Source organism: Hibiscus syriacus, unplaced genomic scaffold (genome assembly GCF_006381635.1).
Source record: "Hibiscus syriacus cultivar Baekdansim isolate YM2019G1 unplaced genomic scaffold, ASM638163v2 tig00110339_pilon, whole genome shotgun sequence".
Lineage (NCBI taxonomy): Eukaryota > Viridiplantae > Streptophyta > Magnoliopsida > Malvales > Malvaceae > Hibiscus > Hibiscus syriacus.
Window position 1 is genome coordinate 2,059,617 of NW_024062692.1, and position 24,000 is coordinate 2,083,616.

At 35.4% G+C, this 24,000-nt stretch overlaps 1 protein-coding gene across 3 annotated transcripts; it reads left to right on the forward strand.

The window, feature by feature from the left end:
• The first annotated feature begins 151 nt into the window (after positions 1–151).
• LOC120120488 lies at positions 152–23,621 on the forward strand. 3 transcript variants are annotated; one of them, XM_039140130.1, is made up of 9 exons: positions 152–2,053; positions 2,102–3,219; positions 3,313–3,393; positions 3,916–4,068; positions 4,178–4,341; positions 5,009–5,156; positions 5,300–5,422; positions 23,137–23,224; positions 23,482–23,621. In XM_039140130.1, exons 1-9 carry the CDS (start codon positions 229–231, stop codon positions 23,604–23,606), a joined length of 3,825 nt encoding a protein of 1,274 aa, XP_038996061.1. In that variant the 5' UTR covers positions 152–228; the 3' UTR covers positions 23,607–23,621. The 3 variants fall into 3 exon arrangements, with proteins under 3 accessions (XP_038996061.1, XP_038996060.1, XP_038996059.1); XM_039140129.1 differs by lacking the exons at positions 23,137–23,224; positions 23,482–23,621 and adding exons at positions 5,930–6,017; positions 6,231–6,650 and having other exon boundaries at positions 160–2,058; positions 2,107–3,219; XM_039140128.1 differs by lacking the exons at positions 23,137–23,224; positions 23,482–23,621 and adding exons at positions 5,930–6,017; positions 6,231–6,650 and having other exon boundaries at positions 162–2,053.
• The last annotated feature ends 379 nt before the right edge of the window (positions 23,622–24,000 follow it).

The following is a 24,000-nucleotide window of genomic DNA, read 5'->3' on the forward strand; positions in this document are numbered from 1 at the left end:
CTATTTTCTCATTATAAAATGGTACAAGTGATTTAAGCTGCCGGTTTTCTAAAGATTGAATTGAGTTGTTTGCTATTCTCTCGATAACTAATGGTGAATGCCCATACAATCTTTCAGGTTCAAGTGTCTTTGGGATGCTTGGCTATGGCAGAATGCTTGTACTGATTGCATTAAGTTTGATAATCATGGTTTATTGCCTTCGGTTTTTTCCTTGAAAGTTCTATCTAAATGGAGAGAAATCTAGGAAACGGCATGATGGATCAACAGAAGAACTATGAGCGAAATCGATACACTAATATTGAAGCTGGGTATGGAACTCTTGAGGCTGCAAACCAAAGATTTTTTCATGATCCATCTGGTAATATAAATACTAACAGCAGACCTCCCGATTATAATATGTCTGCGGGAGCTAGACCAGTTTTGAATTACTCCATTCAAACAGGTGAGGAGTTTGCTCTGGAATTTATGCGGGAAAGGGTGAATCCCGGGCAGCGTTTTGTTCAGAATGCTTATGGTGATCCTAACAGTGGACCTCTTTATATGGATCTAAAAGGCATTCTGGGAATTTCTCATACAGGTTCAGAAAATGGCTATGATATCTCTATGGTTTACACAGCAGACAAACCCTGTCCCCAGGAGCTCGAGAGAAAGACCCCTTCTGTGCATGAAGACAAGAGCTACTATGATTCCATGCGATCAATTTCTCAATCTTCTTCAAGAAATGACATTAGTCAGGGGCATCAAGATTATGCATCCAGAATTGCTTCACTCAGCTCATCAATTAAGGTGAAGTTCCTATGCAGCTTTGGTGGCAAAATTTTACCACGTCCACGTGATGGGAAACTTAGGTATGTTGGGGGAGAAACGCGCATGATTCGATTAAGCAGGGATATTTCCTTTCAAGAGCTTGTTCAAAAAATGTCAGTAATTTACAACCAAACCCATACAATAAAGTATCAGTTGCCTGGGGAGGATCTTGATGCATTGGTTTCTGTATCTTGTGATGAGGATCTACAGAACATGATGGAGGAATGTAATGTGCTAGAAGATGGAGGACTGCAGAAACCCAGGATTTTCCTTTTTTCTAGAAGTGATTTAGAGGATTCTCCATATGGCTTGGGGAGTGTAGAGGGTGATTCTGAGATGCAATATGTTGTTGCTGTCAATGGCATGAACCTAGGATCTAGAAAAAACTCGATTGCAGCAAGTGCTTCTGAGAACAATTTAGATGAATTACTTGGTTTGAATGTTGTAAGGGAGGCTGGTCGGACTGTGACTGAAGCAGCTGCCAGTAGTTCTGCTTCTTTGACAGCTAATGGGTCATTGTCAGTAGTACAATCTTCTAATGCACCTGCATCAACAGTCCAATCTTCTAATGCTCCTTCATCATCAGTCCAACCTTCTCATGTACCTTCACCAACCCTCCCATCTTCTCAACCAGTTTCGGTGAGTTCATCTAGCGCTAATGAATCTAGCTCACAACCATATTTTGAGCAAAAAATGCATCATGGAGAAGCTAACCAACAGTTGTCTTCCACTCCCCAGATAGATGGGAAATATGGCCATGGTTCTCAACCCTCTAAGTATGCGATGCCTGGAGAAAATTTAGTTTCAAAGCCAGTCCATGGGCATGTGACCCCCCAGGTGGGTTTAGCTGATATGAGCTTTCATGTGCAAGATCCAGAAGTATCTATTAAAGAGGTGAAACTAAAAAGAGATAGCTCCACCCCAAAAATAACCGAACCTGAAAAATTGCGGCCTCTAGACAAAGTTTCACCGATAAAAGAGCCAAAAATGAAAAGAGATGCATCCCTCCCTAAGATAAGTGAAACTGAAAAAGTTCAGGTGTCAGAGAAAGATTACAGTGTTGCTTCAAATGCATATGACGGTTCTGTTGCAAACCACATTTCTAGTGAGGAAGCATCTGTTACTGTTTCAGTGACAGACATTGGCTCATATTCGTTGCCTGCAAAAAAAATCAAAAAGACCCAGGAAGCTGGGCAGAATTTAGTGGCCCCTGAAGTTGTAACTGAAGGGAGAAAGAATGTTGAAGATGACCACTTTTACACATCTGGTGCTGGTGGTTCTGAGGCTAATCTAAATGACTTGAGCTGCCTTGAGCCATCTGTAATTCCTCAGCGAGTTTTTCATTCAGAGAGAATCCCGAGGGAGCAGGCTGAAATGAACCGTTTATCGAAGTCTGATGATTCTTTTGGATCTCAGCTTATATTGACTCAAGCACATTCTGATTCTTCCCAAATAATTGGAGAAGCAGTTGATAGGATTCATGATGGGAATTTGTCTCCTCAAGCTGATCAGTCTGTTGCATCTACAAATTCAAGATCTAAAAATCCTCAAACTGTTATGGATGGGCTTGATGAATTTGAAAGGTACAAAGGATTTTCTGATGAAATCATCTCTAATATTTCTGAGGACAGACTTGAGTCAACTAATGAGCAATCTGAATTAAAACAAGTCTCGCTTAAGAACACTGCTGATGAAGAAGCAGCCGGGTTAAATCATCCCACAGCAAGTCAAAGAATATCTGTAAAGCACCTCGAAGATCTGTCTTTGAAGCTATCTGATTTTGAGCAAATTGGAAAAGATGAAAATAAGAATACAGGAAATCATTCTCAGGGGCATAACCCGCCTTTGGTATGGGAAGAGAACCCAATTAGAACAACTTTCAATGTACAGCCTACTCCTGTGTGTGCCTCTGAGCATGGAGACATAGTTATTGATATTAACGACCGGTTTCCCCATGACCTTCTGTCTGATATATTCTCAAAAGTAAGAATGTCCCAGAACCTCTATGGTATCAGTCCATTTCTTGGTGATGGAGCTGGACTGAGCTTAAACATGGAGAATCATGAACCTAAGCATTGGTCATACTTTCGTAATTTGGCTCAAGATGAGTTTGTTAGAAAGGATGTCTCCCTCATCGATCAGGATCATCTGGGTTTTTCATCTCAGCTTACAAATATTGAAGGTGGGACCCCAATTGATTATAGCTATCCTCCTTTGACATGTGCTGGTGCCCTTGCTTTGGCTCAAATTAAGCCAGACATCAATTTTGGTGAGGACATTAGGCAAGAGACAACTTCTGTTGCTGCTACTAATAACTTGGATATAGGCTCAGAATACAAGAAGTCTCCACTCAAGGGAGATGAAAGTGCACAAGTTGGGCAAAACCTCCAAGTACCTGAATCTGAATTTGGGGTACTTGTGCCTGTTGATTTTGATTTATATCCTTAGTTTCTGAAGACAATTCTTTCTTTTGTCCCTGCTTTCTAAATTTCTTCTGTTTTCAAGGATGGGAAATTGGATTCTCGGAATTCTGGTGTACCTCTTCTGGATCCTTCCCTTGGAGATTTTGATAGAAGCACATTGCAGGTATATCTTGGATTCTTAATCATCTGATGTCTTATTACTAAAAGAGCTGGTGAATTTTAAAATTGCCTTTATGTTTTCTAAAATTTCCAATGTTAAGAAAGCTTTGCCACATTATATGCATACATGTTTATGCTTAAATCTTCAATAGAGGCTTCTATTCAGTCAGTAGCAATGGTATCCATCCACAACCAGCCATTGCTACCATTTTGTAGAACCTCATCGCCACTGGCACCAATGCAGCTGCTAATGATAATTTTCTAGATGTTAAACACTAATTATTTTATAGTATGCTGCCACTTACGTCACCTCAGACAGCCTTCACCACTATGATATATGTTTCTAGCACCTCCTCATCTCAATTTATGCTGGTGAATTGAATGCAAACATGGTGAAAAAATGTTATCCACCATGCTGCTTGGTTGAACTGTTCTGCATTTTGTGTCCATGGTCTCAATATTATTCAACTAATTTGGTCACTGTTTCTAGCTCCATGTTGGCTAATTTCATCAAATTTGATGGCAGATCATTAAAAATGAAGATCTGGAAGAGCTAAGGGAGTTGGGTTCAGGTACATTTGGGACTGTATATCATGGAAAATGGAGGGGAACAGATGTTGCCATCAAGCGGATAAAAAAAATCTGTTTCACTGGTCGTTCATCTGAGCAAGAGAGATTGGTTAGTTTTCTTGTTGTTTCTTGGCATTTTGTGCATCATGAACGGAGATTGTTACTTTTTCCTCTTCTTCCCATCTCATCAATAACAGTCAGTGTTAAATGTTTTTCAGACTGTGGAGTTCTGGCGTGAAGCTGACATCCTTTCAAAGCTTCACCACCCCAATGTGGTGGCCTTTTATGGTGTGGTGCAGGATGGACCTGGAGGAACACTAGCCACTGTCACAGAGTTCATGGTGAATGGCTCTCTTAGACATGTTTTGCTTAGCAAAGAAAGGTAACGTTTTAAAATATAGTTACTAGAATGTTCTATTTTCCTCTGTTGCTTGGACTTGCCAAAATGGGAGCCTCACCCGTGTCAATACGACAAGGATAAGGTTACGGGATATGGGTCAGATTCGACGGATGCTTGGTGACTGGGTGAGAAGGAGTAGAAGAAGTTGCAGCTGCGGGATAAAGAGAAAGGGAAGGGAGAGATTAGAATATATTGAAATCTCAGTTTTCGAGGGGAAAGTAATATAAAAAAAGGTGAAGTAAAAAAATAGAATGTTAAAATCTCGTAGTTATGGGTTTGAAGCCGAAAAGATTGTTAATTAAATCCAATCCAAATAATAAACTAAAATATTTTAGATTATATTTATTTACAATCAATAATAGTTAAAACAAAATTAATAAATAAAATAATGTTTTATATATAAAATACTGATGTATTATAAACATATATTATATTTAAGTACATATAAAATGGATCTCTGTACCCATGTCCTCTTGTATCCTTTTTTGCGGTACCCCCGTGTCTCGAGTTTAACTCAATTGACAAGTTGGACATCTAGACACGCACTCAAGTCTGACATTCGTACCTGAGTCCGAGCAACATAGCTACTTTCATCACTCTAGAAATTTCCATTATATATTTTGTTTACATAGAATTTTTAACTGTCTAGGCAACTTGATCGTCATAAGCGGCTCATTATTGCCATGGATGCAGCGTTTGGGATGGAATATTTACATTCAAAGAACATTGTGCATTTTGATTTAAAATGCGACAACTTGCTTGTCAACTTGAAAGATCCTGTGCGGCCAATTTGCAAGGTAATTTGCACAATCTTGTCATTTATAAACTTGTAAACTTTATGGTGCATGTGTCCCAATTATGCATTTCTTTGTTTTTGTTAGGTAGATATTTGATGTCTAAGTCAAACCTACGTGAAATAAAGATGCTGATGTGTGTGCAGGTTGGGGACTTCGGGTTGTCAAAGATAAAAAGGAATACCTTGGTTACTGGTGGTGTGAGGGGAACTCTACCATGGATGGCCCCAGAGCTGTTGAATGGCAGTAGTAATAAGGTTTCTGAAAAGGTAAGATGATTTGTTTCAGAGATTAGATGAAGTTTGTTTATATCTTGGTTCATATAACGCTTTACTGCAATCCTGCACATGCTGGGAACAAAATTTATTATGCTTCATAGAAGGCCCTGCCTCTCAATGATTCTATTTCTCATATTGTTTTGGATGGCTTTTAAGAAGTGGGTTTTATATTTTAAGCAAGTTATATACTCTTCATTATCTAGAATGTTGCTGTACTTACTGGCTCAAGTTGTAGTTTTCTATTTGTCATCTATAATGAAGTGAGATGCTAGGACTTGTTGGCTCTGCACATTTTTCAGATCTAATACCTCTTTTCCCTATTTTTTTCAATTTCAATCTTCAAGAATTTTTTTGTGCAATTTTATTTGTATAAAACGTGCACAATGGATCCATGGCTAAAATCTAGGTTTCTTCCTGAAATGTCCACCTCCATGACCTTCTAAACACGTAGCAAATGGTCTTTATGCAATTATTACTTACCTGGATTGTCATTTGCAGGTAGATGTGTTCTCATTTGGCATTGTTTTATGGGAGATTCTTACAGGGGAGGAACCTTATGCTAATATGCATTACGGGGCAATAATAGGTGTGCAATCTCAATTGCGGTTTTAATTTTTGTTGCTACATTTGCTTTTACTTTCAGATGTCTCATTTCTTTTTTCCATATTGGGTTCTGCTGACCTTACCATCATTAAATTTCTTCTGTTAAATTTAGTATGTCATATTGATCGTTTATATCCATCGACTTTTTTCTGGTGTTCAATGAGCTATAACATTGTAGATTACCTCTTCCGTGCAGGAGGCATTGTTAGCAACACACTGAGGCCACCTGTACCAAGCTACTGTGACCCTGAATGGAAGTTACTAATGGAGCAGTGTTGGGCTCCGGATCCTGTCGTTCGACCTTCATTTACAGAGATTGCTAGACGCTTACGCATTATGTCATCAGCATGCCAGGCAAAACCACAGGGTCGCCAGCCGCAGAACCAAGCATCTAAGTAAAATGACTCAATAATTCCCTAATTTTGAGGCTAGATGCACTCATCAATTATTATGAGTCTGTTTTATTTTATATATAAACACGTGTGTATTCTTTTATATGAAAAGAAAGGGAGGAGAAACTCCCTTCGAGTTTGAGTGGTGAGATATGATATTATTGTGTTTTGTAAGTAAAAGAAGATATGTTTATATCTAAAGCTATTATTATACGTCACTGTCAATAGTGGGATACAAACTTGGTTTTGGTGCTTTCTTGTAACTAGAGTTCAGTACAAATGTGTTTTTGGTACGCCAGTCTTCAGCGTAGCAAACTAAGCTGGCCTGTCTATCTTTCCTATTATTTGATTTGCACTAAATTGATTGCTTTGCTTGGTCCCAATGATCAAGCTTTCATATTTTGTATCGTGCCTGAAAACTAGGGATCCACATTTTATCCGGACTTGACGGGTTGGTTTTTATTTGAAAATTCAGACTCGGGTCGAGTTGGATCAGATTTTTTTAAAGGTGAGATTGATTGGATTTGATTTGAGTTTAAGGTGAAAAAATTCAATCAATATTATAATTATCTTTAAATATAATTATCTTTGTAATTGACTTTGATACCAGATAGTCTCGTGGATATGACATTGAAATTAAATGGTTTTGATTTAATAAAATTTGTTTTGACTAAAAAATTAATTTTTTAAAAAAATAAAACTAGAATGAGAAGACTGAAATGAAAATTTTGATTCAGTGGAAAAATGAGGTCCTGCCTCTTAACATAAAATTAAAGTGTTTTTATAAAAGTTTTTCGTTTCTTTTCACATTTTCTCCAGCTAATGGAAATTATTAACATTATACAATAATTCAAAAGATAATAAAATAAAATGACAATAGACTGAACAAAGGTTTTGTTGGATGCTCGTCCTTTTGCATTGTAATGGAAATAGCTTTTACTATTTGATGCTTAGATTCTCTTTGATCCATCATGACTTACTATTCCTCATTGTCTTTGTGTAGCAGGAACAATAGTGTTTTGCTTAAATTTTTGATCCATCATCATGGCTTACTATTCCTTTTTGGTGTTGTAGGGAATCATGCACGCTTTAGCAGGAACAATAGTGTTTTGCTTGATTTTTTTTATCCATCGTCATAGTTTACTAATCCTCCTTGTTTAGGTGTTGTAGGGAATCTTGCATACATTTTCTCTATTTTTTTATTTTTTCTTTTTGATCTTGATAATTTTGACATGTTGGTATCGTCTGCGAGATCCACTGTTCTGATTAATGATGTTTGTGAGTCTTGCTCTTTGTTTTATGATTCATATTCATAACTAATTGAACTTAGTATTTCTGCCATCAATTTCTTGTATTCCTTCTTACTTTTTGCTTGAGCCAATATCGTACTAGCATTCGATTTTGTTTGTAAAATTTTTTTGTTGTGTCTTTGTCTAGAGAGGCTGATTTGCATAGACTTGAATTTTTGACAAAGAAATTATTCAATTATTTGGAGTCATACTTTTGAGATAATTTTAGATAATCATCATAACTCCAGGAAATAATCTAAGAGATGCATAATTTTGAGAAAAAATGGATACTTGGGTAGAGGTGTTTTTGATTCATTTCGGATCGATATTTGTCAAAGAACTTGGATCAAAGATCTTGAATTTTTTGGGGTAATATTTCAAAAGATGGTTCCTACCAATTTCACCATTCTTGAAACTAGTTAGGAAATTTATAATATGATATGTACTCGAAATATATGAGCCCAAAACGTCTCATATGTTGATTGTTCTTCAGTAATGTTCCATACCAGGGTGAATGGTAATTCTAATACGAAAAATAGGTACAATGATTTTTTTTTCCAAAAAATGATGTTGGAAATTTCATCAAGGTTGATGAGCTTTCACCCAGTCTTTTGGTCGAAGGACTTTGATGATATGGATTGTAGAATGGATAATAAAATTTGAATCTTTTAAATCAGTGTAATGTTGAAATGCCACAGATCCTGTTTGGATTAAAATATTTAAATAGTATTCATGAGTTTTTTCATGTTTATTGGCATAAAATGGGATCTATTAAAAATTTGTTTAACCAAAATATGTGAAGATTTACTGGAAAAATCAATCATCCTCCAGAGCAAAAATATGTTCAACATCTTTATTTGGAAAATATTGTCAAAAATTTTTAGTAGAGTTTTGTGAAATCACTATTTGTTTTGAAAAAAAAAATCTTTAAGAGATGTTAGTTTTGAAACATTTGTGAGATATTTTGGTTTACGTAAAACAATCTTTCTGTTTTTTTTTTTAATTTTGTTGCATCAACAACAATTTTTTGGAGAGGACGTCCGTCAATTGGTGCAAAAGTCATTGTAACTTCTGGAGACTGAGAAAGAGCCTTAATCCATTTTTTTGACTTGAGATGACATTTCATTCGGATCTTGAGCATCTTGAAGTGATGCACCAATTGAAGATTTTGATGAAGATGTTTCTTCATTTGCTTCTTTTTGGAAAATTTCAGATCGAGATTTGATCAATTTTGCTGAAATTGATTTTTTATAGCGCTTTTTTCATATTTTTTTTCATTTTTCTTTATCTCTCAATTTGGTGGCATGTTTGAAGGAATTTTATGATGAGAAAATCAGGATAAGAATTAGTTTCTTCATTAACTATTTAATGTCAGAATCAAATATACTTAAAATAGTTTGTCATCTTGCAAAAAAAATAAAAAAAAATGGAAGCAATATTTTAAATATATTTTTGTAAAACTTCTTTTGCCGACTTACAAACAATTCATAATTTTTTTGAACTAATAAATCAATTTGGAATTTTGTAATACATGAAAACTATTGATAAAATTTCTTTTTTAATAGTAATATAATTTTGCTAAGTGTGATTCCAGTGCCTAGATGTAAATTGTATTGTCTACTCTTTTTCATTTTTGACTTGTTTTAAAATTCTTCTCTATCCTATTTCTGAAGCATTGATTTCAATTATTTTTGGATTTGTAATATTTGTGAAATGTAAGCAAGGTAGTTCCATGATTTTTTTTTTAATTTATGATATAATATTAGTATGAATACCCGTCAAAAGTTGTAGATTCTTTGAGTCTATCATATAAGGGTTTATATAATTTACTAAGTCTTGACATAATTTAATTTTTTTTAAGAATATTTTTATATTATTTATATATATTATTTTAGTCTACTTTCAATTTTGCATTTGTTTTCCTTTGAATTTAATTGTGTTTCGATGTAAATACTCTATACATGAATTGCTTGGGGAATAGATAAGCTGGGAAGCATGGTTCTAGTCCCTAATTACGAAATAAATTCAAATTTCATTGGAATTTGTATTTCAAAATATAAAATACAAGTCACGAAAGCAAATAAGTAGGTGCGGACACATAAAATACTAAATAATCCAAAAAAAAAATCCTAATTACAATTCCTAACCCTAAACTTAAATATTATTAACAATAAAACTTCAAATTCCCTCAAACCTCAAACCATCTGACCTCCAAATCCGTACAAGGTATTCCCTGCCTTATCATTGCATAAACCACAACATAGTAAGGAAAGTCTTTCTCCTCGCATGCTCGGTGTAGGTGACAACATCTGAGTCTTCCAGAGTTTTGATCTGATTAATCTGGATACACACTTAGTTTTAGTGGGTGAGTCTTATAGCAGAGATTTTTTGTATACACAAGACGTCGAACCTACTTAAACGATATCAAACTGCTTACCACAATAATAACCAATAGTGGAACACAATGGGGACTAGTAGGAGCCACGGCCCCTAAAACTTAAAAAAATATAATTTATACCTTCAAAATTTTCAGAATATACACTTTGGTCCCCAATTTAAAAAAAAAATCATTTTAATCCTTAAAAATTTTTAATATTCTTAATTAAACACCTCCCATAATTTTTAAAAATTCTCATTAAACCTCTCAAATTTTCAAAAATTTTAGTTAGAGCCCAATTTTTTGGAAAAATGCAAACGGAACCCTTTAAAGATTTTAATTTAAACCTCTAAAAATTTTAAATTTTAAATTGACCACTCCAAGTTCTATGACCATATTCATCCACAGACAGTAACAACGGCGGTCTTTATCAAAAGATTAAGTCAAACAGATATTGAAAAGAAGAAGAAAAATCTTAGGTGTCCACTAACAGTTTGAAGGTTTTGCAGGTTTCAAAGGAAGACAATGGGTTTATTTGAAGGTCAAGAACAGAAGGCATCGTTTATGGACATTTCGATGTTCAGTTCATCTGAAAGACAAGTTACCAGCCTAAACCATTATTCTCTTCAGGCTAGCTCCAATTCAATCACCATTACAACCTCAGAATTGGCGATAAAATCAGTGTTCGTAAACAAGTTACTACAAGGGAATATATAATGGAATTTGATATTAATGGAATTTCTGAGGGAATAAAGTGGTCAGTAAAACGTTGGTAGGAATAAAAATTTTTGACGAAATAAAGTGATCCGTAAAAAATGTACTGAAGAAAATCCTTAAGTAAATTTACTGACGGAACATTTAAAATCCATCAAAAAATTATATACTTAAAATAATTCGGTCCAAAACTACAATCAGGTCATAACTTTTGACAGAATAATTTATTTTCATATATAAATTGTGACAGATTTTAAATTGGTCGAAATTTTTCGTCAATAATTTTTTATTTTTTTGTAGCGAGTACAAAGGGATGTTAATGGATCAGCTCAATACATATCGGAATGCAGAGGAAAATTATCAATAAATATCTGTGTAGAATTTTTCTTAATATACAATAACACGTACATTGCAAAAGCATACACTTACATAAAGATTTTGTGTGCTGTTTTATTTGAGAAGATGAATCCTGAAGCTGAAATTCATGTGATAAATCACACAACAATGCAAATAGATCCAAATCCAAAAAAGAAACAACTTAGTTAGTTCAGGACACTTTTGAACTCCAAAATATAAACTTGTCAATCACCTACCTTAATCACACTCCAACTGGCGGTTCCCATGGTGCAATTCTCACCATTTTAAGAGCCGTTTCACTATCGCACAAACGCACTCTCTCTCTCTCTCTCTCTCTCTCTCTCTCTCTATCATGGAAGGAGAAACAAGAAGCAATGATGTGATCAAACTTGTTGAACTTGTGCCAGATCAGGGTACTGAGAGAATCTGCAGGTACAAAGAATGCAGGCGCAACCACGCGGCTTCATTCGGCCGCTAAGCCATCGACGGTTGTAGGGAGTTCATTTGTTGCAAAGACGACGTCTTTACGTGCACTGCATTCGGCTGCCATCACAGCTTCCTCCCCAAACACTATCCCTCTTACAGTACTTTTCCACCTCCTCAACCACCGTTTCTGGCACCCTTGCCTTTAGCATCCCATAATGGACCCACCGGCGAGACTTCTGTATTCAGTGGAGCAGAGGTTGAAGAGAATCACAACAAGAGAGCAAAAAGAAGTAGGCTAACGGTGGAGCAGAAGAACAGAAAGATGGGGTTTGCTGATAAGTTAGGGTGGAGGTCCCAGAGGGGCAACGATGCAGAGATACAACACTTCTGCCATGAAGTTGGGATCACCAAACGAGTGTTCGTCGTCTGGTTGAACAATAACAGGCACCGGAGAGATGATCATGCGTCCGACCACATGCATTTGGCTGAAATAAATGACGTTAACATGAAATCTCTTCTTTCAAATTAAGATTTTCTATTTCGCTGTCTTGTTTAGTTCTTTCCCCTTACGTAAGTGTAACTGAAACTGTGTCATGTGTCCTCGCTTCTGCTTGTTTTTAGTCCGAGCGTTTAATGTTTGAACTTAAAAGGTGATATTATGGTATTGGGCACTCTACTGTGCTTACATTTAAAATTAGTGTTTATACTTTAATTTCTAACAATTTGATCCTCTACTTTTAGGAGTGCTTTTTTGTCCTCTTTTTGCTATTACAATGTATTAAACTACCAGACTCCATAAATAGCAAAGTTAGAAAGATAATCCGTATTTAATTTTACCTATAAATCATAGAATAATATACATTTAAGTACATTCGAATTCATACCCTTCTTGATATATATATAATAATAATAATAATGTTAATCTAACTAAGATTCATCCGTAAATTTATTTTATGATCTTTTTCTCTGAATGGTTAAACCCCTTAACAACACATGTAGGTCCGAACACATCAAAAACATAAATCATAGAAAAAGAAAATAAATTGTAAGACCATCTCAAAGTTGCATCACACTCGGACAACACCAATAACTGGATAAAAACAACAAGACTCGCATCAATTGCAGTAAAGACACTTTTATAACACTCATGACACGGTCTCAACGTGAATATCATTATTTTTAATTAGATAATAATATTTACTTTTATAACACTCATGACACGGTCTCAATTGCAGTAAAGATGAATGATGGATTAATTCTATTGGATTTTAAATAAATATTATTATTTTTAATTAGAAAAATTTGAAACCACGCGTAGAATGGAGTAGATATTTTATGTGTGCATGTCTTAGTGGTTTAGATGAGGTTAAATTGGAGGAAAGAAATCTCCAATCCCCATGAAATTGGATGGAAATCAGGGATTTAGGGTTATTACGAAAATGTTGATATGGTATTTTAATATAATCCTACACACCGACCCATTTATACCAATAGAACTCAATCTACGCCTAGTATCCAAACCCATTATAGAGACCAGCCCAATAGTTAAAATAGTGAAGCCTGGCCCAAATTCCAAACCATTCTAGCCTTTAACGGGTCTGTTCTAACCCAACGGTGAGCCCAACCATGACAATAGCTTCAGGGTAGACGAGCGGCCTCCTATCATGGTTATCAAAACCGGACCTGACCGGCCGGTTCAACCGGTTCAACCGGTTGAACCGGGAACCAGTTGCCTGCCCGGTCCGGTCATCTTCCAAAATCAGTTTTGCAATGAACCGGCTGGGAACCAACAAAATCGGTGTGAACAGCCGGTTCAATTTTTTTTTAAAATTAAACCAAACGACGTCGTTTGTTATGATTTTTTTAGGGGTGTTCAAAATTCGATTTTAACCGAATTAATCGACCGAACCGAATTAGTTCGGTTAATTCGATCAACCACCGAATTAGTTCGGTCGGGGAACGATTAAATTTTTTTTTAGAATTCGGTTAACGGAATTAATCGAATTAAATGAATTAACCCTTAAATATTTTTTCACCCCCATAATATGAGCCCCCCACTTCCTTTATGTGCCCCTCGATTATCAATTATTTTCTGCATTGATTTGTTTAAGGTATGAACAAGAGATGGGCAGGTGAAGCATGGGCAAAAATGTATAGTGGAGTATGGGTGAGGGAGCAACATGGGGCTACGCTTTTGAGGGGTTGGGAAGCATGATCTATAGGCTTTTTAAGTTATATAATTATGCAAATATGAGTTCAAATTATGTGTTCACATTCATGTCGTATATATATATATATATATATGTGTGTGTGTGTTAGATGTTTATAGATGTGTAAACCCATTTAATATCATACATGTGTACTTTTTAATGTATATATATTATATGCTTTATGCTTACTATTTTCACAATAATGTACATATATATATATATATATTAATAGCATATTAGTGTTTTAAATCCATTAGTTAAGAATTTAGTGTGCGTAATACCTTAAATATTATTTTGTAGTTGATTTTAATAATTTTGTTTCATTTGATTTTATGATATTTAATTTATATATGTTATAACTTGTGATATTTTTATACATTTTAATATTGTAAACTTAAAAAAAATGTTATATATATTAATATTACTTTTAATATTATGTAAAATTTAAAAAATATATTATTTTATATAAACCGGTTAAACCCGTCTGAACCACGATTAAACCTGTAAACAAATACCTACATCGATTTTAAAAACATTGCCTCCTATATAACAACAGTAGCAACATCTTACCCAACAATGACAACAACCACAATGACGACAATCACAGTGAAAGTTGTCCCTTTCGTGCGCCAATAATGACCTGCAAACAGAGAAACACTAAGAAATGGAAAGAAAAAGAAAATAATGAAGTAAATAAAACGATTTATTATGCAAGTAATAACTAAATAATGAAATAAATAGAACAATTTACCATATCGCGACAAAAGTACTAAATTAAAAGTAATTTTTTTGGGATAGATGTAATTCCAAAAGTTATCGTTGACTCCCTAAGAATGATACAATCTTTTAAATCTCGTACACTTTAAGTAAATAAGTGGAACTCACTTTTACCACTCTCTTCGACATAATTTTTTTAAATAAGAAAATACTAAAAATATCCCCAAGTTTTCCCTTATTATTTGCGACAAAAGGAAAAGGAATCTGAAAAGTCTCTCCCTTCCATTAATTTGGGTCACCCATTGTAAGATGTCTCTCTTGCAGCTTTATTTACAGCAATTCGTCGCCGCATTTACGCCCGCCTTCTGAGTCTCCTCTTCTCACCCAAACGGCCGTCGTTGACGGCATGATCGACAGTAAAATTGCTGAAAGGGATGAAATTCGTTTCGGCTTGCCTAGCAAAGGTCGCATGGCTGCTGATACTCTCGATCTACCGAGGGTACTGCTTCCTTCACAACAAAATGAAGTTTTAGTTTTTTTTTTAATCTTTTTTTGTTTATTGTTTAAAAAGTTGATTTACGTTCATAGGATGCAAAAGCTATTAATGTTAGTGAGAAATTATTTTTGAATTTCTAACTTTTTAATAAAAATTGTAGATAATTTCAATAATTATGTATGAATGTGTTTACATTTTAATCACTTCTATTCAACTTGTTTTTCTTGTTTGAAATTAATGTTCTGATTCCTTTCAATCTTATGTATCTTCTGCAAAAGGATTGTCAATTGTCGGTTAAGCAGGTCAATCCGAGGCAGTATGTTGCGCAAATAACTCATGTTTCTGCCACTTATCTCACAATTTGCATTGTAGCATCTATATCTTATTTTTGTATGGTCGATATTCAATGCTTAATTTGTTCTTCTCCAAGCTTTCCAATGTGGAAGTCTGGTTTCAGCTGCCCAAAGTGGTTCTCCGGAAATTGTTTTCTGGAGATTTAGATTTTGGTATTGTTGGACTAGATACTGTCAGTGAATATGGGGTACCTGAATCTGAATTTGGGGTACTAGTGCCTGTTGATTTTGATTTATATCCTTAGTTTCTGAAGACAATTCCTTCTTTTGTCCCTGTTTTCTAAGGTTCTTCTGTTTTTAAGGATGTGAAATTGGATTCCCAGAATACTGGTGTACCTCTTCTGGATCATTCCCGTGGAGATTTTGATAGAAGCGCATTGCAGGTATATCTTGGATTCTTAATCATCTGGTGTCTTATTACTGAAAGAGCTGGTGAATTTTAAAGTTGCTTTTATGTTTTCTAAAATTTCCAATGTTAAGAAAGCTTAGCCACATTATGTGCATACATGTTTATGCTTAAATCTTCAATAGAGGCTTCTATTCGGTCAGTAGCACTGGTAACTTTAGGAATTATAGAATTATATGAGTTGTTACCATCCCTTTAGTTAAGGGATTTTGTAAATATTCTTTAAATCCCTTATTTTAAGGGATCATATCTCCTAGGATTAGTATCTTTCCTAACTTAGAGTTTCCTAATTTAGAGACATAGTTTGTATATACAGATACAATACGTCCTATTGAATTAATAAGAAAATACACTTACTCTGATTTCTACGTGGTATCAAATTAGGTTATGTTTTTTTTCCGACCTAGACCATGTCCGCGAATTCTTCACCTACATCTCCTTATCCTATACCGGAGATCACTTCAAATCCAGAAAATTTTTCTGGTTCTGATGCTCAATCAGATTCATCTGGTCTGACTATCACTTGCCATCGATTGAATGAAAACAACTTTCTTGAATGGTCCCAATCGGTTAAGATTTTTCTCTTGGGAAGAGAAAGATTGGGTTACGTTGCTGGTGAAATCAAGAAGCCTGTTGCGACTGACAGTTTTTGCCAAGTGGATGTGTTACAATGGCCAGGTTTTGACTTGGCTCCTTAATTCGATGACCCCGAGTATAAGCAGAGACTTTCTTTTGTACACCACAACCACTGAAATCTGGAGTGCAGTCCATGAAACCTACTTTAACACTAACAACATTGCCGAATTATATCATATTGAAGATCAAGCAGCCGCCCTTAAGCAGGGAACCATGCTCGTCGCTCTTTACTATAATACCTTTACCGCCCTCTGGCAGCAATTAGATTTGTATGCACAACATGATTGGGTAGATCCAAGAGATGTTGCCCTTTACCAACAAATTTTCACTTAGCGAAGGCTTTTTCAATTTCTTCAAGGGTTAAACAAGGACCTGGACGAGGTTCATGGCAGGATCCTGGCTATTTCTCCTCTTCCCTTCATTCGAGAGGCTTTCTCTATTGTCAAGAAGGAAGAAAGCTGACAATGTGTGATGTTGCCTGCTGAACCATATTCCCCTCTTAAAGCATTTGCCTTACTCACCTATCAATCATCTCCCACTTCTAAACGGGGGAGACCTTGGTGTAATCATTGCAAAAAGCCTGACCACTCGAAGGAGAAGTGTTAGAAGCTTCATGGTAAGCCTCAGGACTGGAAGTCCAAGGACTCACGATAATAAATCAAGCATAGTCACTGCCACATCTGTTACTAGTTTCACCAAAGAACAGATTGATGAACTTAAAAAACTGTTTGGAAAGTTTTAGGGGCCTTGTAAGGGTAATATGGTCATACAAGAACCAGAAGGTAACCCTTCTGCTACTGCTTTTTCTCCTCCTAACTGACTCCAAATTGGATCCTCGATTCTGGTGCTACGGGTCATATGACTGGTAACAAGGCTTTGTTTCGCAATTTTTTCCCAACCTTTGGAAAAGCCGTCAAAATGATTGATGGTTACTTGTGAAATGTAGGACATGTCACTGTTGTTCTCAATGAACATATTGCACTTAAAAATGTTCTCTTTGTACCAAATTTGGCTTGCAATATTGTTTCTGTTAGTAAATTTTCGATAGACTTGCACTGCTCCGCAATTTTTAATGATATTGATTGTACTTTGCAGGCACTGAACTCGAAGAAGATGATTGGTAAGGCTAACTTGCAGAATGGTCTTTACATCCTCCCTTCCTCTCCTAAAACCGAGATCTCCAAATCTTTCACCGTTTTAGGAAAAATTGATATTGTTATGTTATGGCACTTTCGTTTAAGCCATCCTAGTTTTCAATACATTGCAAAATTGTTACCTGCTCTGTTCATTAATAAAAGGCCAAATTCTTTTTCTTGCAAAGTTTGCTATCTTGCCAAACATATAAATCATCTTATTTTCCTTCTACATACAAGACACTTCTCACCCTTTTGCTCTGATCCATAGTGATATTTGGGGGCTTTCTTGGGTGAAGAATGTTGATAATTGTAAGTGGTTTATCACTTTCATTGATGATCACAATATGGTAACTTGGATTTATTTGTTGATAGATAAATCTGAAACTGCTGGTGTTTTTGATCAATTTTTTAACATGATTGTCACTCAATTTGGGTCTAAAATCCAGCTCTTTAAATCTGATAATGGCAGTGATTTTTTTGCTAGGCCTTTCTGTATTTTTTAGGGAAAAAGGCATAGTTCAGCTTAGTTATTGTGTTGGAACCCCACAACAAAACAACATTACCGAAAGAAAAAATAGGCACCCCCTTAAAGTTACTCGTTCTCTTCTATTTACCACTAATGTTCCCAAATATTTGTGGGGAAAGCTTTATTAACTGCCATATATTTAATCAACCGAATGCCTAGTAAGGTTTTACAATTTCAAACACCTCAATCTATATTTTTGCAACACTTTCCCCATTTTAAGCATATCTCCTCCATTCTGCCACTTAAAATCTTTGGTTGCATTGTTTTTATCCAAAATATTGCTCTTAGTAAGGCTAAATTAGATCCTAAGTCTATAAAATGTGTATTGGTTGGGTATTCTTCACTTAAGAAGGGTTATAAATGGTATCATCCTCATTCTAAACGATTTTTTTACCACTATGGATATAACCTTTTATGAGCGGGATCCCTATTTCACTCCGGCTGAAATTCAGGGAGAGACAGAAGGATTTTCAGCTACATCAAGTATCTCCTCCTATTCTTCATTCTCAACCTTCAGAATTGCCATCATTTTTGCTTTTATCTATAGATTTGTCACCTGTGACTACTCCCATTGATTCTCCTATAATACCTATCACTAATTCACCCACACATACTTTAAACACCCTTCCTGAAATACACCTACTCCCATTGAAAGTCTTCCAAAACAACCACCACCCAAATAGCTTTGTGTCTACACAAGGAAAAGAAAACATATCCCTGAGATTGTTTTGCAATCTGATTCTTGCTGAGAATTGGATTTAGGTCCAGCTGCCGAAATGGAAGAAGAAATCAGTAAGTCCACTTCTTATACTCTAGATGACTTCCCTATTGCTATTAGAAAAGGGGTTAGATAGTGCACCAAGCATCATATTGGAAAGTTTACTGGTTATAATTTATTGATGCCTTTTTTAAAGCTTTTACAACAACCTTGGATAAAGAATAGGTTCCCACAAGCATAGTTGAAGCTCTAAAGGATCTAAAATGGAGAAGGGTTGTTGAAGAGGAAATTTCTGCACTAGAGAAAAATGATACTTGGATTGTTACAGACCATCCTTAAGGAAAAAAGGTTGTTGACTGTAAATGGGTCTTTGCTGTAAAGTATAACTCTAATGGTAGTATCTAACGATACAAAGCTAGACTAGTGGCCAGAGGCTTTACGCAAACATAAGGAATATATTTCACAGAAACTTTTGCACTTGTGGCAAAGCTTAACACTGTTCGAGTACTCTTAAGTTTGGCTATAAATTACGATTGGTAATTACACCAACTTGATGTAAAAAAATGCATATCTTAATGGCAAGCTAGAGGAAGAAGCTATATGAAATTACCACTTGGCTTAAAGGACGTTGAAGGTAGCAACAAGGTTTGTAAGCTCAATAAGTCTCTATACAGGTTAAAACAATCACCCAGAGCTTGGTTCGAGAGGTTCACTAAAGTCGTTCTTAAAAACGGCTACAAGCAGTCCCTTGCCGATCATACTCTTTTCATCAAGGTAACTTCTACAAATAAGAAAGTTATCCTAACAGTGTACGTGGATGACATAATTCTTACTGGAGATGATGAGGAAGAGATTAGTAATTTGAAGAAGTTATTAAATAGGGAATTCGAAACCAATGATTTCAGAAAGCTAAAGTATTTCCTAGGAATGGAGGTGGCAAGATCAAAAGAATAACTTCTGATCAACCAAAGAAAGTATGTACTTGATTTACTCAAAGAAACTGGTTTTATTAGTCGTAAGTCGGCTGATACATCAATGTAGGCAAACTTGAGATTCAACAAAGAAGATGGGTTCTTAGTAGACAAAGAGAAATTTCAAAGATTAGTTGGGAAACTAATTTACTTATCCTTGACAAGGACAAATATAGCCTTTCCCGTAATGTGATAAGTGAGTACATGACTAATCCTACTGAAGAGCATATAGCAGCATCAAATAGAATTCTCAAGTACTTGAAGAAAACTCCATGACACAACTTAATGTTTAAGAAGACACAAGACAAAACTGTTAAGATTTTTACGGACTCTAGTTGGGTCGTAGATCTCACTAAAAGAAGACCCACTAGTGGCTACTACACTTTTGTTTAGGGTAACCTTACAACTTGGAGAAGTAAGAAACAATATGTCGTTTCAAGAAGTAGTGTTGAAGCTGAATTTAGAGCACTAGCATTGGGAATATGCGAAGGAATTAGGCTACTTAAATTACTAAAAGAACTTGGCACTAATCAGGATGATCACTTTAAATTTTTGTGTGATAATCAATCTGCCATTCAGATTGCCAAGAACCCAGCTCAATATGACCGAACAAAGCATGTTGATACTGATAGACATTTTATTGTTGATCAAGTCAACAAAAAGACAACCACCCTTTCATACATTCCTTCAGAAAGACAGATTGCAGACACTCTAACTAAAGCTTTGCCAAAGCCTGCTTTCAATAAATTCCTATTCAAGATGAGATTATACAATGTATAATCTTCAGCTTGAGGGGGAGTGTAGGAATTATAGAATTATATGAGTTGTTACCATCCCTTTAGTTAAGGGATTCTGTAATATTTTTTCAATCCCCTATTTTAAAGAATTATATCTCATGGAATTAGTATCTTTCCTAACTTAGGGTTTCCTAATTTAGAGACATTGTTTGTATATATAGATGTAATATGTCCTATTGAATAAATAAGAAAATACAGAGGCTTACTTTGATTTCTACAGTATCCATCCACAACCAGCCATTACTACCATTTTGTAGAACCTCATCGCCAATGGCACCAATGCAGCTACTAATGATAATTTTCTAGATGTTAAACACTAATTATTTTATAGTATGCTGCCACTTACGTCACCTCAGACAGCCTTCACCACTATGATATATGTTTCTAGCACCTCCTCATCTCAATTTATGCTGGTGAATTGAATGCAAACATGGTAAAAAAATGTTATCCAACATGTTGCTTGGTTGAACTATTCTGCATTTTGTGCCCATAGTCTCAATATTATTCTACTAATTTGGTCACTGTTTCTAGGTCCATGTTGGCCAATTTCATCAAATTCAATGGCAGATCATTAAAAATGAAGATCTGGAAGAGCTAAGGGGGTTGGGTTCGGGTACATTTGGGACTGTATATCATGAAAAATGGAGGGGAATATATGTTACCATCCAGCGGATAAAAAAATCTGTTTTAATGGCCGTTCATCTAAGCAAGAGAGATTGGTTAGTTTTCTTGTTGTTTCTTGGCATTTTATGCATCATGAATGGATATTGTTACTTTTTCCTCTTCTTCCCATCTCATCAACAGTCAGTGTTAAATGTTTTTCGGACTGTGGAGTTCTGGCGTGAAGCTGACATCCTTTCAAAGCTTCACCACCCCAATGTGGTGGCCTTTTATGGTGTGGTGCAGGATGGACCTGGAGGAACACTAGCCACTGTCAGTTCATGGTGAATAGCTCTCTTAGACATGTTTTGCTTAGCAAAGAAATGTAACTTCTTTAAATATAGTTTCTAGAATGCACTATTTTCCTCTGTTGGTTGGACTTGCCAAAATGGGAGCCTCGCCTGTGTCGATGCGACAAGGTTACGGGTTATGGGTCAGATTCATCGGACGCTTGGTGACTGAGTGAGTGAGGAGTAGAAGATGAAGTTGCAGCAGAGGGATAAGGAGAAAGGAAAGGGAGATATTATAATAGATTGAAATCTTAGTTTTCGAGGGGAAAATAATATATATATATATATATATATATATATATAAAAGTAGAATGTTAAAATCTTAGTTCTGGGTTTGAAGCCGAAAAGATTGTTAATTAAATCCGATCCAAATAATTAACTAAAATCTTTTAGATTATATTTATTTACAATCAATAGTTAAAACAAAATTTAATAAATAAAAATAATGTTTTATATATAAAATACTGATGTATTATAAACATATATTATATTTAAGTACATATGAAATGGATCTATGTACACATGTCCTCTCGTATCCTTTTTGTCGTATCCCGGTGTCACGAGTTTAACTTAGTTGACAAGTTGGACATTTAGACACGCACTCATGTCTGACATTCGTACCTGAGTCCGAGCAACATAACCACTTTCATCACTCTAGAAAATTTCCAATATATATTTTGTTTACATAGATTTTTTAACTGTCTAGGCAACTTGATCATCGTAAACGCTTCATTATTGCCATGGATGCAACGTTTGGGATGGAATATTTACATTCAAAGAACATTGTGCATTTTGATTTAAAATGCGACAACCTACTTGTCAAGTTGAAAGATCCTGTGCGGCCAATTTGCAAGGTAATTTGCACAATCTTGTTATGTATGAACTTGTAAACTTTATGGTGCATTTGTCCTAATTATGCATCTCTTTGTTTTTGGTAGTTAGATATTTGATGTCTAAGTCAAACCTACTTGAAATAAAGATGCTGATGTATGTGCAGGTTGGGGACTTCGTGTTGTCGAAAATAAGAAGGAAAAAATTGGTTACTAGTGGTGTGAGGGGAACTCTTCCATGGATGGCCCTGGAGCTGTTGAATGGCAGTAGTAATAAGGTTTCTGAAAAGGTAAGATGATTTTTTTGAGAGCTTAGATGAAGTTTGTTTATATCTTGGGTCATATCTTGCTTTACTGCAATCCTGCACATGTTGGGAACAAAATTTATTATGCTTCATAGAAGGCCCTGCCTCTCAATGATTATATTTCTCATATTGTTTTCGATGGCTTTTAAGAAGTGGGTTTTGTTTTTTTTTAATAAAGTTATATACTCTTCATTATCTACTATATTGATGTACTTACTGGCTCATGTTGTAGTTTTATATTTGTCATCTATAATGAAGTGACATGCTAAGACTTCTTGGATCTGCATATGTTTCAGATCTAATACCTCTTTTCCTTTTTTTTTCTTCAATTTCAATCTTTAAGATTTTTTTGTGCAATTTTATTTGTATAAAACGTAAACAACGAATCCTTGGCTAAAATCTAGGTTTCTTCCTGAAAAGTACACTTCCATGACCTTCTAAGCACGTAGCAAATGGTTTTTATGCAATTACTACTTACCTGAATTGTCATTTGCAGGTCGATGTGTTCTCATTTGGCATTGTTTTATGGGAGATTCTTATAGGGGAGGAACATTATGCCAATATGCATCAGAGGGCAATAATAGGTGTGAAATCTCAATTGCGGTTAATATTTTGTAGCTACATGTGCTTTTACTTTCAGATGTCTCATTTCTTTTTTCCATATTGGGTTCTGCTGACCTTACCATCATTAAATTCTTCTGTTAAATTTAGTATGTCATTATGATCGTTTACATCCATCGAGTTTTTCTGGTGTTTAATGAGCTATAACATGGACAGTGTTCCCACACATGTTCATGGTGAATTGAATATGTTAACGTTGTAGATTACCTCCTCCGTTCAGAAGGCATTGTTAGCAACACACTGAGGCCACTTGTACCAAGCTATTGTGACCCTGAATGGAAGTTACTAATAGAGCAGTGTTGGGCTCCGGATCCACATGCAAACTGGGTAACAACAGAAAAATAGAAAAAATGGGTGAGACCAAGAAATTAGAAATTCAAGAACATTCCCAAGAAGAGAAAGGATATGCTGAAATCCCAAAATGGTGGGAAAAATAGAAGAACGAGTGGGAAGGAAGGTTCAAGACCCTGCAAACAAGATCGGAAGAAGCACGAGATTACCTACAGAAAATATTAGGCCTTACGGCCAAAGGATCTGATAAGTTGAACAATCAACCCCAACTAGCAAATTGAAAAGTGAGGTCAAGCTTGGTAGCAAACTAGAAGGTAAGAAACCCTTACAAGTTACTTCTATTAACGAAAATGAGAAGTATTCATTCAAACCAGGAGAACCAGGTATACTCGTTACTAGGCTCGACATATCTCAAACCAATATGAATGCACCCAATATACAAAAAACA

Coding starts and splice junctions, on each gene's coding strand:
- LOC120120488 (XM_039140129.1), top strand. CDS start 229: ATGGAGAGAAATCTAGGAAACGGCATGATGGATCAACAGAAGAACTAT. Junction 3,220..3,312: donor TACCTGAATCTGAATTTGGG/GTACTTGTGCCT, acceptor TCTGTTTTCAAG/GATGGGAAATTGGATTCTCG. Junction 5,423..5,929: donor GTAATAAGGTTTCTGAAAAG/GTAAGATGATTT, acceptor TGTCATTTGCAG/GTAGATGTGTTCTCATTTGG.